Here is a 12,409-nt window from a genome sequence, read left to right as displayed (position 1 = left end):
GAAAGGTGAAAGTGGGTGATTTTCATCTTGGCAAAAGAACAGCCTGGCCATTGATTGTATGCAGCTGGAGCTGATTCTCAAAAGCCTTGTCTACACTAACCTCCACTGTCAAGCTAATCTACCTGACTTCAGCTGCGCAAATAGTGTAGCTGAAGTGGGCCTACTTACTGTGGTGTCTTGTGTGCAGGAAGGTCAGTGGGGGCTGCTTCTCCCATGGACGCCGGCTACTCTTCTCATCCTGGTGAAGTACAGGTGTCCATGGAAGAACATTCTCAAATCAATTCATCACATCTAAGCAGATGTGATAAATCAATGTCCAGTGCGTCAATTGCTGCAGTGTCAGTCCCTGGTGCAGTGAAGGCAAGCCCATAGAGGAGAAAGTGTTATAAAAATGAGGAACAGAGGCCCACAATTATCTCTCTCCACTTACCTCTGCTCGTGGCATCAACATTTGAAATATTAGTTTGCATTTTACCTTTTATTTCTTTATAACCAATTTGGACTTTTGTGACTCGTTAATTGTAATAACTTAAAATCTATCTCTTTGTAGTAAATTAATTTTCTTTTCATCTAAACCATTGTGTGCTTGGATTGAAGTATTTGGAAAACTTCATTTGAAATAATGAAGTTTGCGCTTATCATTTTCTGTTAATGAAACAACAGACTTTTTGTGAGCTTGTATAGGCAAGAAAGGTACTGGACAGTATATGATCCAGATTTCTAGGGACAAATCTAGGACTGGGAATTTGCTGGTAACCCTCTGCAATATAATCCAATCAAGGTGCAACTACACAGCAACATTATTTAAAAATAACTTAGTCCACGTCTACACCGCAGGCAGTTATTTTGAAATAATGTCAAAATACTGTCAAGATAGAGGACTTCTTACTAGGACTCCCATAACCCTCATTGTACGAGGAGTAAGGGAAGTCAGAGGAAGAGTGCTCAATTTCAAAATAAGTGCTGTATTGATGCTCCCAATTTCAAAATAAGCTATTTTGAAATAACCTATGATGTAGCTCAGTTTGTGTAATTTCTTTTGAGTTAAGCCCGGCTGTGTAGATGCTCCCTTAGAGAATTGAGGGGACACAGCTGCTCAACAGTCCAGATTGTACCTGAGTAATGTTACAACTTGGACTTTCAGAACACTTTTGACAAGGCCTCTCATCAAAGGCTCTTAAGCAAACTAAGTAGTCCTGGAAGGTCCTGTCATGGAAACAAAGGATAGGTCTGGATGGTCAGTTTTAATAGTGGAGAGAGAGAAATAGCAGGGTCTTGTGAGGATGTGTATTGGGACCAATGATGTTCAGCATATTCATAAATGAACAGTGAACAGGTAACTTCCCACCCCAGTTCTTTTTTCAGATTGGGAAATTCATCAACTCCAATTCTTTCTATAAACAGTTTCAGTTTTCTTGAGTCTGTATTTTCCCATGAAAAAATATGCTGAAATTATCTATACTATATAATTACTAATTATTTTACAATTATTAACTAGATCAATGCTAATTCGGATATACAAGTCAAGACTTCTGTTGAAAATGTCACATTATTTCATTCAATTTGGATGAAAAATAACTTCCTAACTCCCATGTCATCTAATCCATATTTTCTGCTACCCAACTGCACAATCTTTTGATTTAATTGTCAAGTCTCTCTACCTTATTACATATTGTTGCTGTAAAACTATATGATATTAATAACCATAAATAAATATAGACCAATAAGAACTCGGAGATTCCAGAAAAAAATCAAGAACAGCCATTAATGTTGATGAACAAATGTCTTCAAGTAGATATGCCATTTGATACTTATGCCCAGTGATGATGATGAACAAATGTCCTCAAGTCAATACTTTTGGTACTTATGTACCTTCCTAATTGATTAAACTTACTGGTTAGCATTGTGGTGTTTCAGAAAAATAGACCTGCAGATTGGTGGTTTGGTAAAGTTGTTGGTATTTTGGAGGTTTTTGAAATTGTTCATCCCACTTAACTATTGTTTCTCAAACTGTGAAATTTTCTAAATTACCTGCTTAAAATTATATGTACCAGGTTTACCAGAGCCAAAGAAAGATGGTATATTCCAAGGACTGAGAATGGATCAAGGTTTCTACACATCTAAAGACTTCCTACCACTGGTAGCAATGGCAAGTAAACCAGGTGTGTGAGTATATCATTTTATAATATATCATTTTAAATGTGCTTAATAGAGGGTTGGCAATTATATTAGTACTAATGGGGTCCCATAGCACACAGACACTTATACAGTGGTATATCAAGTAAACGGTACATGTAGATCAAGAAAGATGTATGATTTAGGTCACTGTTTCTCAACCAGAGGGTCACAGTCCCCTTAGGGATGATGAAAGTCAACTGGGGAGGTTATATATCAATGAAAATCTGATTACAATTCTACAACAAAGAAAATGAAGTTTGTATATGTGTGTATATATATATATATATATATATATACACACTTGTATATAGAGATTATAAATTACTATAAATAATTATATGCTATATTATACATTTTATCAATGTTAATTAAATTATATTTGGATAAATTACATAGGCTCATCATGTTTATCATTGATACATTTACACACTTTTCTAATAAATGTAAGATGCTCATGAAAACTTGAAGTTGAATAAAGGTTTGCCAGCCTGAAAAAATGAACATACATTGGTCTACATAGGTTATGGAGAGTACCATGCTTGTCTAAACATTAAGAATAGTCCTTTTTAGAAATAAAATCACATACTGCTTGACTTGGGATGTCAGTATATGATGGTGTTTTAGTCAAATGATAATTCTATATTTAGTTTTCCAGGCTTATATGCAATACAATCTATATACTATAATTATGCCATTATCACCTACAGAATGGAACAGTTCCATGTGCTCTACGTGGCACTACACCTGAAAATCATTCAGAAACTTCACGTGGTTTGAATGTGGCTGCTTGCTTATTTATCAGTTTCCCCACAAACACCGTCTTGTTCAAATGTCTATTGCAGGGGCTTTGTTTCCTGCTTATAAAAGTAAAATTTTATGTTATCCCTTTTTAGTACAAAGTGGAAGTGTCGCAGAAAGAAAAAAATTATCTCTTCTCTATTCCATCCCTCATCTGTTTAATAGATTACTTTTGTCCATTTTCTCAAGCTGGAAATAAATTTAGAAACAAAAATGTGGGGAATAGGAGGAAGGAAATCACTGAGAAAGAGTTGATTACAATAGATGTGATGAAGAACTATAAAACCATAAAACATGTATTGATACATAAAAATCAAACCATACAAAACTAAAACTATCACTTTGAAACAGTTATAAAATACAGAGATTTATATTATAAGACACAAAACTGAACTCAGTGGGATGATCTGAATACTTAGTTATTCACATATATATATATATATATATATATATATATATATATATATATATATATATATATATATATGTTTGCAAGATCAGGATCCATGTGCATTAAAAAACCATCTCTCATTGAGGAAGTATATTGTATTTTCTAGATGATAAATAAATGTTATTAGATTTAGTCCAAAAAGGTTAAGTTTAAACTTTGAGGAAACAGACCAATTTTTCAGTTTCTCAGATCACTCTAAAATATTTTCATCCATACTGCCTAGATATTTGGTATCCTACATTAATAAATGTATTTCTTTTACAACATTACTTTTTCTAGTGTCTGCCCAAGGGTCTAAGATCTTCATGCTATTTAAAACACAAAATTCAAAAATAATATTTAGTCATCCAACAAAATATTTTTTCTTAGTTCCAAGATAATTCTCCAGTGATTAGATTCACCCACAAATAAATATACATATTAGTTATCCCCATTTGAAACACTCCACCAAAACTATTACTCAATTTTCAGCTCCATTGCTTATGAATTTATATTCCCACAAATTGGTTCCAAGAAATAGCCTTCCACATTAAAAACAAATGTGTGTGAAATATAAATATCTACATATGCATTTCCCACCAATGTTTAGACATGTGAACATTCCTATTAACTTTTAGGCCCCAATCCTGCAAGTTATTGTGGTGGGCAGTTCTTTGCACCCTTTTGCAGGACTCAGGTCTTATCTCTGAGAGAAACCAAGATCTGATGGGACTAAAGTTCTTTCTTGCTCATTTAAAATAGTATTTTTAGGCATGTTGGAATTGTGTCATAGACATTCCTTGCATTGTCATCTCCCATATTCTGCTTGTTTTTTCATAAAATAAAGGAGTTCATTTTCCATTGCTGTCAATCTACCACCTTTCATTGGACTGAATTCACTTGGGAGATAAATTATTTTGGACAGAAACAGACGTAGTAAAGTAATCAGATCCCCTTGTCATAGACACATGGGAAAATGACCAGGCCTTGCAGCGTATGGTATGTCTTTTTAAGTGGGAAGGGGTTTGGAGATTAGGATATCTTTGTTTTTCTTTTGTGAATTTAAATTTTTAAAATTATTTTCTTTAAAGAAATTTATATTTGTGCTTCTGCACCCTTCCTGTGAAAATTCACAACTTGTATAGCACTAAGTTAAGAGATACAGAACACTGATTATATGGTCAACACAAATACTTCAGAGTGAAACTGTCATTGACTCATTGAGATTATAGATTTATATTATTTCTGGTATAATGTTAAAAATTACCGTAATTTCTCTAATCAGCAGTTAATTACATTTAAGCTGATGCTAAAGTACAATCCAGAATATCAAGCACATGCACTGCATTTCAGTTTCACTTAAGAATCTCTTACAACTGACTTATCAAGTAAAGTCCCCTGCATAATGAATACTCAGATGGTCCGTCTTCTCTCTCTTTCATTTTTTGCAAATAAAGTCTCCAGAAAACCAGTACAGAATAAGTTCAGAACAAGGTCCCTAGAAATTATTGCAAGATTAATAATTTTACTTCCACATGTCCGGCTGCAATATCAAATATTTTATGGTAACTATGCCATAACCAGGATATATTCAGAGTTTTTTTTATAAAAATTACTTAGTTCATATGGCTAAGAAATTAATATTATTAAATTATCCAATAGGGCAATAAACAAATCAAAAGATGTTAGAAATATACAGAATGTCACTCTTTATAAACTATAAAAATGGTTTTTACTTAAGAGAATAATGAATCTGATGAAATTAGTCAAAAGTTTAATTTTTGAGTTGATGACCTCAAATTGATTGAATCCAGTATAATAGAGCCTACATTCTTAAAAAATGTATTGTACTTTATAATCCTCCATGATGGGCAGGCACTGCTGCTAAGGGTACTGACTATGAAATTACATATATGAGCATATCTTAAAAGTGGGAATATAACTGTCTTTCAATGAAGCAGAATAATTTGATAGTGACACTCCATGCTTGGAAACTGGAAGATGCAATTTTACACTGCTTTGAGTGCAAGTATCTTTTTCAGTTGTCATGCAGAAATGGTTCTCACTTGAAAATGGGGTTTTCTTTTCATCATCCAGGAATGTGTGCCTGTCACTCTCCATTGCCATTGATACAGGGAACTGTGATTGTACTTGGAGCAGGAGACACTGCTTTTGATTGTGCAACATCTGCTTTACGCTGTGGAGCTCGCCGTGTATTTGTGGTCTTCAGAAAGGGATTCACTAATATCAGGGCTGTTCCTGAGGAGGTAAAACTGATCAGAACATTTTTTGTAGTAGTAACAATATTGATTTTATTAGATGGAACATTGATTATCATTATTATTTATACAGGGCCCAAATTGTTCAAGCACGTAAAACTGTGTTATGTAAGGCTTAATTCATCAAAATAAAATTGAAATGTTTAAATGTTTGCTCAATATCTGAGGCTCAATTTATGTTGTCCCTGTGTCAGTTTATGCCCTTAGTTAGGCTTGTGCAATTCTCTGTGAAGTCAGTGAAAGTTTCACTTGTGTATATAACGGTAAATTTGTGTCCTTAGTTTATAAAGTATAAAATATGAAGAAACATTTAAACTCACATATGCCCTCCAGATAACAAATTATGAGATGTACCAGAATCACTACAGCCTTTGTAGTATTACTGATGACTCTTCAGGAATCTCTGATTTTCCAAGGAATGTGCATTTCTGGGACATGCTTTAAAGAATTTAAGTGATCCAGAAAAGTGCTAGGAACTAGACACGTAAAAAGGTTAATTATAATTATTTATGTGTCGAATACCTATCAAAGGCTGGTGAGTGATGGCATTCTGCATATCTTTTTATGGTTTATTTGATTCTGATTAACATTTTTTATTATGAAACCTTTTTCATTCTAATTTAACTGTTAGATTTTGCTGGTTTTATTTGGCACATACTTTGGATTATTGTATAATCTGTACTAATGAGACATGTAATGCACCTCAGTCATGTAATTTATGTGAAAATAGTTCTGTATTTTAAAGAGTGTGTACATCTTTGGAGACCTGGTAGTTACACAAAGGAGGTGAAGGGACATAATAAGCAATATAATTTCTCAATGTGCATAATTTGCTTCTGTTTTCCTTGCCATAAAGCAAACATGCAAGATGGAGAGGGAGATATTTTAAAAAAGCTTATTCAAATAGATTCATATCCTGATCGGTTTTTCACTTCATCAGTATTCAGACTACCATGATCTCTGTGTGTGCATGTGCAAATCTTTATATTTCATTTAAGGTTGTCATTCATAAAATCTGTAATTATACCTATTAACTAAATCACACTACAAATTAGAAATTAATAAAGTAAAAATTGCCCCTAACCAAGCATAGCCCTTATTCAGGTTTCAAACATTACTAGATGTTGTAGAATGTAACTGAGATGGAAGAGATTATTTGTCATATAATCATGTAGGGCCAAATGCTGCCTGGAGAATTGCAAATATAGTACGGTATTTACGAAAGGAGAAAAAAAACCTGATTCCAGAAACTATAGACTTGTTTATTGCTTCAATTATATGGTAGGTATTAGAACAAAGTTTGAAAGAATAATTAAAGAAAGAAGTAAATGTCAATTGGGATAAAATACAGTAAGGTTTTACAAAAGGTCAATCATGCCCAAAGCAACTTGACCTCTTGCTTTGATGATCAATTTTCTAGACAAAACAAATGCATTAGATCTAAACTACCCGAATTTCAGAGGATAAAATATGAAACATTAATGCTTGTCTTCATTGGTGGTTATGTTGATTGACTCAATATCACTGGAGACTTTTGAGTAAACATCAAGAATAGACTGTAGTCCTACATAGCAATCTTTTTTTGATAAATATGGAATGTGTACAAACATCATGAATCAAAGCCTCTCTGTGAAAACAATAATCTTTGCATAACTTTTTACACAGGTGGAACTTGCAAAAGAAGAAAAGTGTGAATTTTTGCCTTTCCTCTCACCTCGTAAGGTTGTAGTGAAAGGTAAAAAAATTGTTGCTGTGGAATTTGTTCGAACTGAACAAGTTGAAGCTGGAAACTGGATTGAAGATGAGGATCAGGTTGTCCGTTTGAAGGCAGATGTGGTGATCAGTGCCTTTGGTTCAGTTTTAGGTGATCTTAAAGGTAATACTCAGCTGTAATATGCTATGTAACAGCCTATTATTATTTTAGTACTGTTACTATTCACAGTTTTGGAATTTTGGCATTCCTCTTCTAAATGTTGACCTTAAATACGACAGGATAAAGGGGCTGTGGGAGAGTGGAATTGAGCTCTTAGCTCTCAGTGTTCAACAGCGAGAAGTAATTTGGGCTGGGTGCCTCAGTTTCTGGTTGCCCAAGTTGAGACATTTTAAAGAGACTCAGTTTTTAAAAAGTGTTGAGTACCTGCCTGGTGATGATTTGTCCCTTTTATTGTATCTCAAGCTGAGTATTCAGAATAACTAATCATTTGATGACACCTTTGTGCATAAGTTATGGAGAAGTTCTTCAATGTGTGGGAATATTACTGTGCAATATAGTCCCAAAATTATAACCAAGTAAAAGAGATCAAGCCAAAATCCAGGCTTTAGTGTTTGTAAACCACGAGGTGTTTGCAGATCATCAACCTTTCCAAGTGCAGTTAATTTTGGAAAAGTGATCCTTTGGTGAATGACATTGCAGCATTCCATATTAAAGCTTAATCAAAAATGGTTCTTAGCCATTGCAACTCCACCCATTTTATCCCCAACATCTCACAGAATTAGGTACTTATTCCATATATGTAACTTCCTTTTTAAATTAATTCAGTCTACAAGTGAAAATTTAAAATACACTAGGTGCAATAATTGCAAATTCAAGTAGTTGCCTGAAAATCAAGTTGTGTTGCGACTGCTTCATATATCACTGAAAAAGGGGAACTGTGGAAGCAGAACGTAAATGGACAATTCTGTTCTTAATGAAAGAAGAAATTAATACAGCTTGCTTGGGCACAGCTACAAAGGATCTACAATCTTCATCTTGATATTAGCAAACTAAGCAAATATAACTCTAAAAATATATAGTCGAGATGGCTTGTCCTTAAACTTAAGATCCAAACTCTTCTCACAAGTCAGATGTAGATGCAAATGTTGCAGTGCATACCCATCTGTACTTGAAATATATTTGCACTAGTATGATGGCACTTTCTCTTTATCCGACTGTAATCATTCCTTAAGAACTAAGGGCTGCTTTGATGAGCTGGATGGATGAAGGTCCTTTGTATTGCTCAGAGTCAGCAGGGATTCAGACTCTCACACAAGCATTCCTCATGGACTAGAGGCTGAAAAAGCAGGAGCTGAAAACTGATGGGAGAAGCTTGGCTTTTCTTTGAACAGATTGAAGTGATCCTAAGTTCCCTAAAGCATTGTACATCAAAGGTGTATTAAATATCAAAGCCAGTTGTCTCAGAAGAGGAGAAATGGATAACAATTAATTGAGCCTCAACTGGGAGATGTTCACAAAAGTGATCTAGATCTTGGGTGTCCCAAAGATGGACCTGAATACCTCCTCCAAGAATATTAATGCCAGGAAATTACTCCATGGCATGTCATCCTAGAATTTTGAGCATGAATGCCCTAATGAAGGAATGGACCTGACTCCTCCTATCTACTCCTTCCCATTTACTACTTTAAAGTGCTTCAGGCGATAATGCTGGTAAAAATGTGGAAATCCTACTGGCATCATATTAGCAACAGAGATTTTGGTTCTCCCAAACCATGCAAAATACAGCTCAAAATCTCATAACATAAGAACTAGGAGACACCAAATGAAATTAATAGGTAGCAGGTTTAAAACAAACAACGGGAAGATTTTTTCACACAGCACACAATCAACCTGTGGAACTCCTTGCCAGAAGATGTTATGAGGACCAGAATTTTAACAGGGTTCAAAGAAGAATTAGAAAAATTCATTGCAGTTAAGTCCATCAATGACTATTAGCCAGGAGGGGTACGAATGGTGTCTCTAGCTTCTGTTTGTAAGAGACTGGAAATGGATGACTAGAGAGGGATCAAGTAATGATTACCTGTTCAGTTCACTCCCTCTGAGATATCTGGCATTGTACACTGTTGGGAAGATAGGGTACTGGGCTAGATGGACCTTTGGTCTGACTCAGTATGGCCCTTCTTATGTTATTATTTTCTTAACATGTCTAAGATTTCTGAACTTCTCAGTCACAACAAGTAGTAAATCCAAAGCAATTAAAGCTGAGCCTACCAATATATGTTGTTGTCTTGAAGCCATATATAAGGACATTTTTACCTCTGCTTTTTCTTGAGAAAAGAAATAAGGACATGATTTTGAGTTTTCTGGAACAAATGGTGAAATAAGAAGAATTTACTGACCTTCACAAGGAAAACAAAAATTAAATAATGAAGAGGAGCTATAAGAACATTTTAAGAATTTCAGAAAGTTGCTGACAGGGGTCAAAAGAGCTGTCTATAACACAAATTAGATATCCAGTACTTCCCATTTTATAATAGTGATACTAAGGAACAGTATTTACCATTTTTAATCCAACATGTTATCACAGAGCGATTTTAGGTTTTGAAACAAAGAAAGGGGGACAAAGCCATTCTTTTGAGGAATCTATAAATGTAATTTCCTGGTGTTCACTTACTGTGTACATAACCAATGATTTGATCATTTAATTCGAGATGTGCTGTTATCTATAAGGAAATTGCATCCACAGTACTCAGTGATGCTCATTCTGTGCCTCCTGTTGTGCAGTTATCTAATGGTCTAAGAAGTAAATAAGAAGCACATAGGAGACTGAAGACTCTTTGCACAGGAACAATCTTTCCAGTTGTGGATATGTTGTCATAAAAATAATTTAGTATCTTTGTTGCTTGTGGTCTAGCAATCAATCTCATCAAGGAGGTACAAAGATAAGATCTGAATTTTCAAAGGAGTCATGAGCCACTATTTTGCTGGTGTTAGTTTTAATGAGAGGATGTTTTCAAAAACCTATTTCAATCCCTCACCAATCTTTGCTATTAGAAGTTTTTTGAAAAGGTTTTCACAAATCAAACATATGGATTATCAGTGATAAATTCTGTTCATTCTTCAGGCTACAACTTGCTTTTCTCTACTTGTCTTTAAGTATGTCCATATGCAGTCTTGCTACAGCTTTAACTTGATGAGCTGATTGGGCCTATATAACATACCTCCGTTTCACTTGATATGTCTAAGGGTACGTCTAGACTACAGGCTTTTGTCGACAGAAGTTTTGTCGACAGATACTGTCGACAAAACTTCTGTCGACAAAGAGCATCTAGACTACATTCAGTTCTGTCAACAAAGCAAGCTGCTTTGTCGACATGGCAGTGTAGACACAAAGGACAGTTTAGAAGCAATAATGCCTTCTGTCGATGTTATTCCTCGTAAAGGCGTTATTCCTCGTAAAATGAGGTTTACCAGCGTCGACAAAACTGCTGAGTTCTGTCGATGTTATGTCGACAGAACTCAGCGGTGGTGTAGACGCAGGTTTAGTTTTGTCGACAAAAGTCCACTTTTGTCGACAAAACCCTGTAGTCTAGACACACCCTATGGGTATAGCAAGATGAATACAGAAATTTGTCTCACATAGTGGAACAGTTAAAGAGTAAAAACTATGAAAATAATTTACTATTTTGTGGGTTTGTCATTTTCAGTTGCTTATACCTCTTCATTAACTGGAAGTCTTAAAGCAAATCATATGCACTCAGGCTCATTGAGAACTTAAATCCTTGGCACATCGCAAGTTTAAAAATAAATGAAAACAGGATTTAAGCTCTGATTCAGAAAGTCATTCTCTCAAGAAAGGATTGAAACACATGCTTAAAGTTTAGCTCACTGAGATATAAGCATTTGGTTATCAGCCACACTGAACAGGAATGGAAGTTAGGATGGAAAGGCTCTGTCAGTCTATTATTGTCATCATGATGTTTCTTGCTCTTGCAGAGTAATTAGTAATTTTATATCTTACTTTACTCGTGCTCATAAGGAGGCAGTTGCTGTTTTTAAGTTTTATGTTTAAAATGCAATTCGATTACATTTTCAAGCATTCTGATATGTGCTTTATTATCCCTTTGGGAATCAGAGAAATATATATATTTTTTTTTTCACAAAATCTTAGGAGAACTGCAAAGTCCACAGTATGCCTGGGAAGCTGTTGACTGAGGCTATGTCTACACTACCAGGTTATTTTGAAATAAGTTATTTCAAAATAATAACTCCTGAAATAACGATTTTGAAAAAAACATATTCCTCTTCACAAAGGGTGTTTCTATATAGCAAAGTTGTTTCAGAATAACAGCCACTATTCCGAAATAATGCTGCAAGTGTCTACACTGCAACTGCATTATTTCAAAATAATGGGCGGCTTATTCCAATATCTGTAAACCTCATTCTGCAAAGAATAATGCATCTTCTGAAATAGTTATTTAGAAACCGGGGCAGTGTAGACGGGGCAGCTGCAGCTATTTCAAAATAAGGGGTCTCCAGCCCTTCCCAATATGCCCTGCTGGCCATTTTGTCCACATTCAGCCAAACTCTATATCCCTCCCTTCCCCTGGAGCCCTTAAAGCTACAGCCTCAGCAAAAAGGGCTTGTAACTAACAGGAGGCCCTGATAGCCCAGAGCCACCCTGCAACTGCCACTGCCTCAGTTTTCCCCCAAGATGAGCCAGTCTGCTGCTTCCACCCAGGTTTCTACTGCTCCCAGGGAGCAGTCATATGGCTCCCAAGCACTTACCAGGGGCCGAAAGAGGTGTGGTCTGGTGCAGAGATCCTGGGCCTTATTGAGGCATGGGACAATGAGATCAACCCCCAGGATCTCTTCATCAGATGCAGGAATGAGGACATCTATGGCCGGATGGCTAAGAGCCTAGCCAACAAGGGGCACATCCACACACAGGAGCAGGTGTGGCTTAAGGTTAAGGAGCTCCACCAAGCATATGCTGGGGCCAGGGAAGGC

General features: G+C 35.5%; 1 protein-coding gene and 1 long non-coding RNA gene across 8 annotated transcripts in view; one reads left to right on the top strand and one right to left on the bottom strand.

Annotated features, from left to right (window-relative positions):
* DPYD (dihydropyrimidine dehydrogenase) overlaps window positions 1–12,409 on the top strand; it is a 680,031-nt gene that overhangs the window by 391,382 nt on the left and 276,240 nt on the right. For all 7 annotated transcript variants that reach the window (XM_075936591.1, XM_075936588.1, XM_075936587.1 and 4 more), the window contains 3 exons: window positions 2,055–2,162; window positions 5,504–5,673; window positions 7,351–7,561. In XM_075936591.1, coding sequence (XP_075792706.1) covers window positions 2,055–2,162; window positions 5,504–5,673; window positions 7,351–7,561 — 489 coding nt within the window. The remainder of the gene's footprint in view (window positions 1–2,054; window positions 2,163–5,503; window positions 5,674–7,350; window positions 7,562–12,409) is intronic.
* LOC142830588 (uncharacterized) overlaps window positions 1–12,409 on the bottom strand; it is a 122,345-nt gene that overhangs the window by 77,409 nt on the left and 32,527 nt on the right. The window lies entirely within an intron of this gene.

The sequence above is a fragment of the Pelodiscus sinensis genome, chromosome 9 (assembly GCF_049634645.1).
Source record: "Pelodiscus sinensis isolate JC-2024 chromosome 9, ASM4963464v1, whole genome shotgun sequence".
NCBI classification, from domain to species: domain Eukaryota; kingdom Metazoa; phylum Chordata; order Testudines; family Trionychidae; genus Pelodiscus; species Pelodiscus sinensis.
The sequence above is the reverse complement of the archived record's forward strand: the minus strand, read 5'-3'. Positions and strand labels throughout refer to the sequence as shown.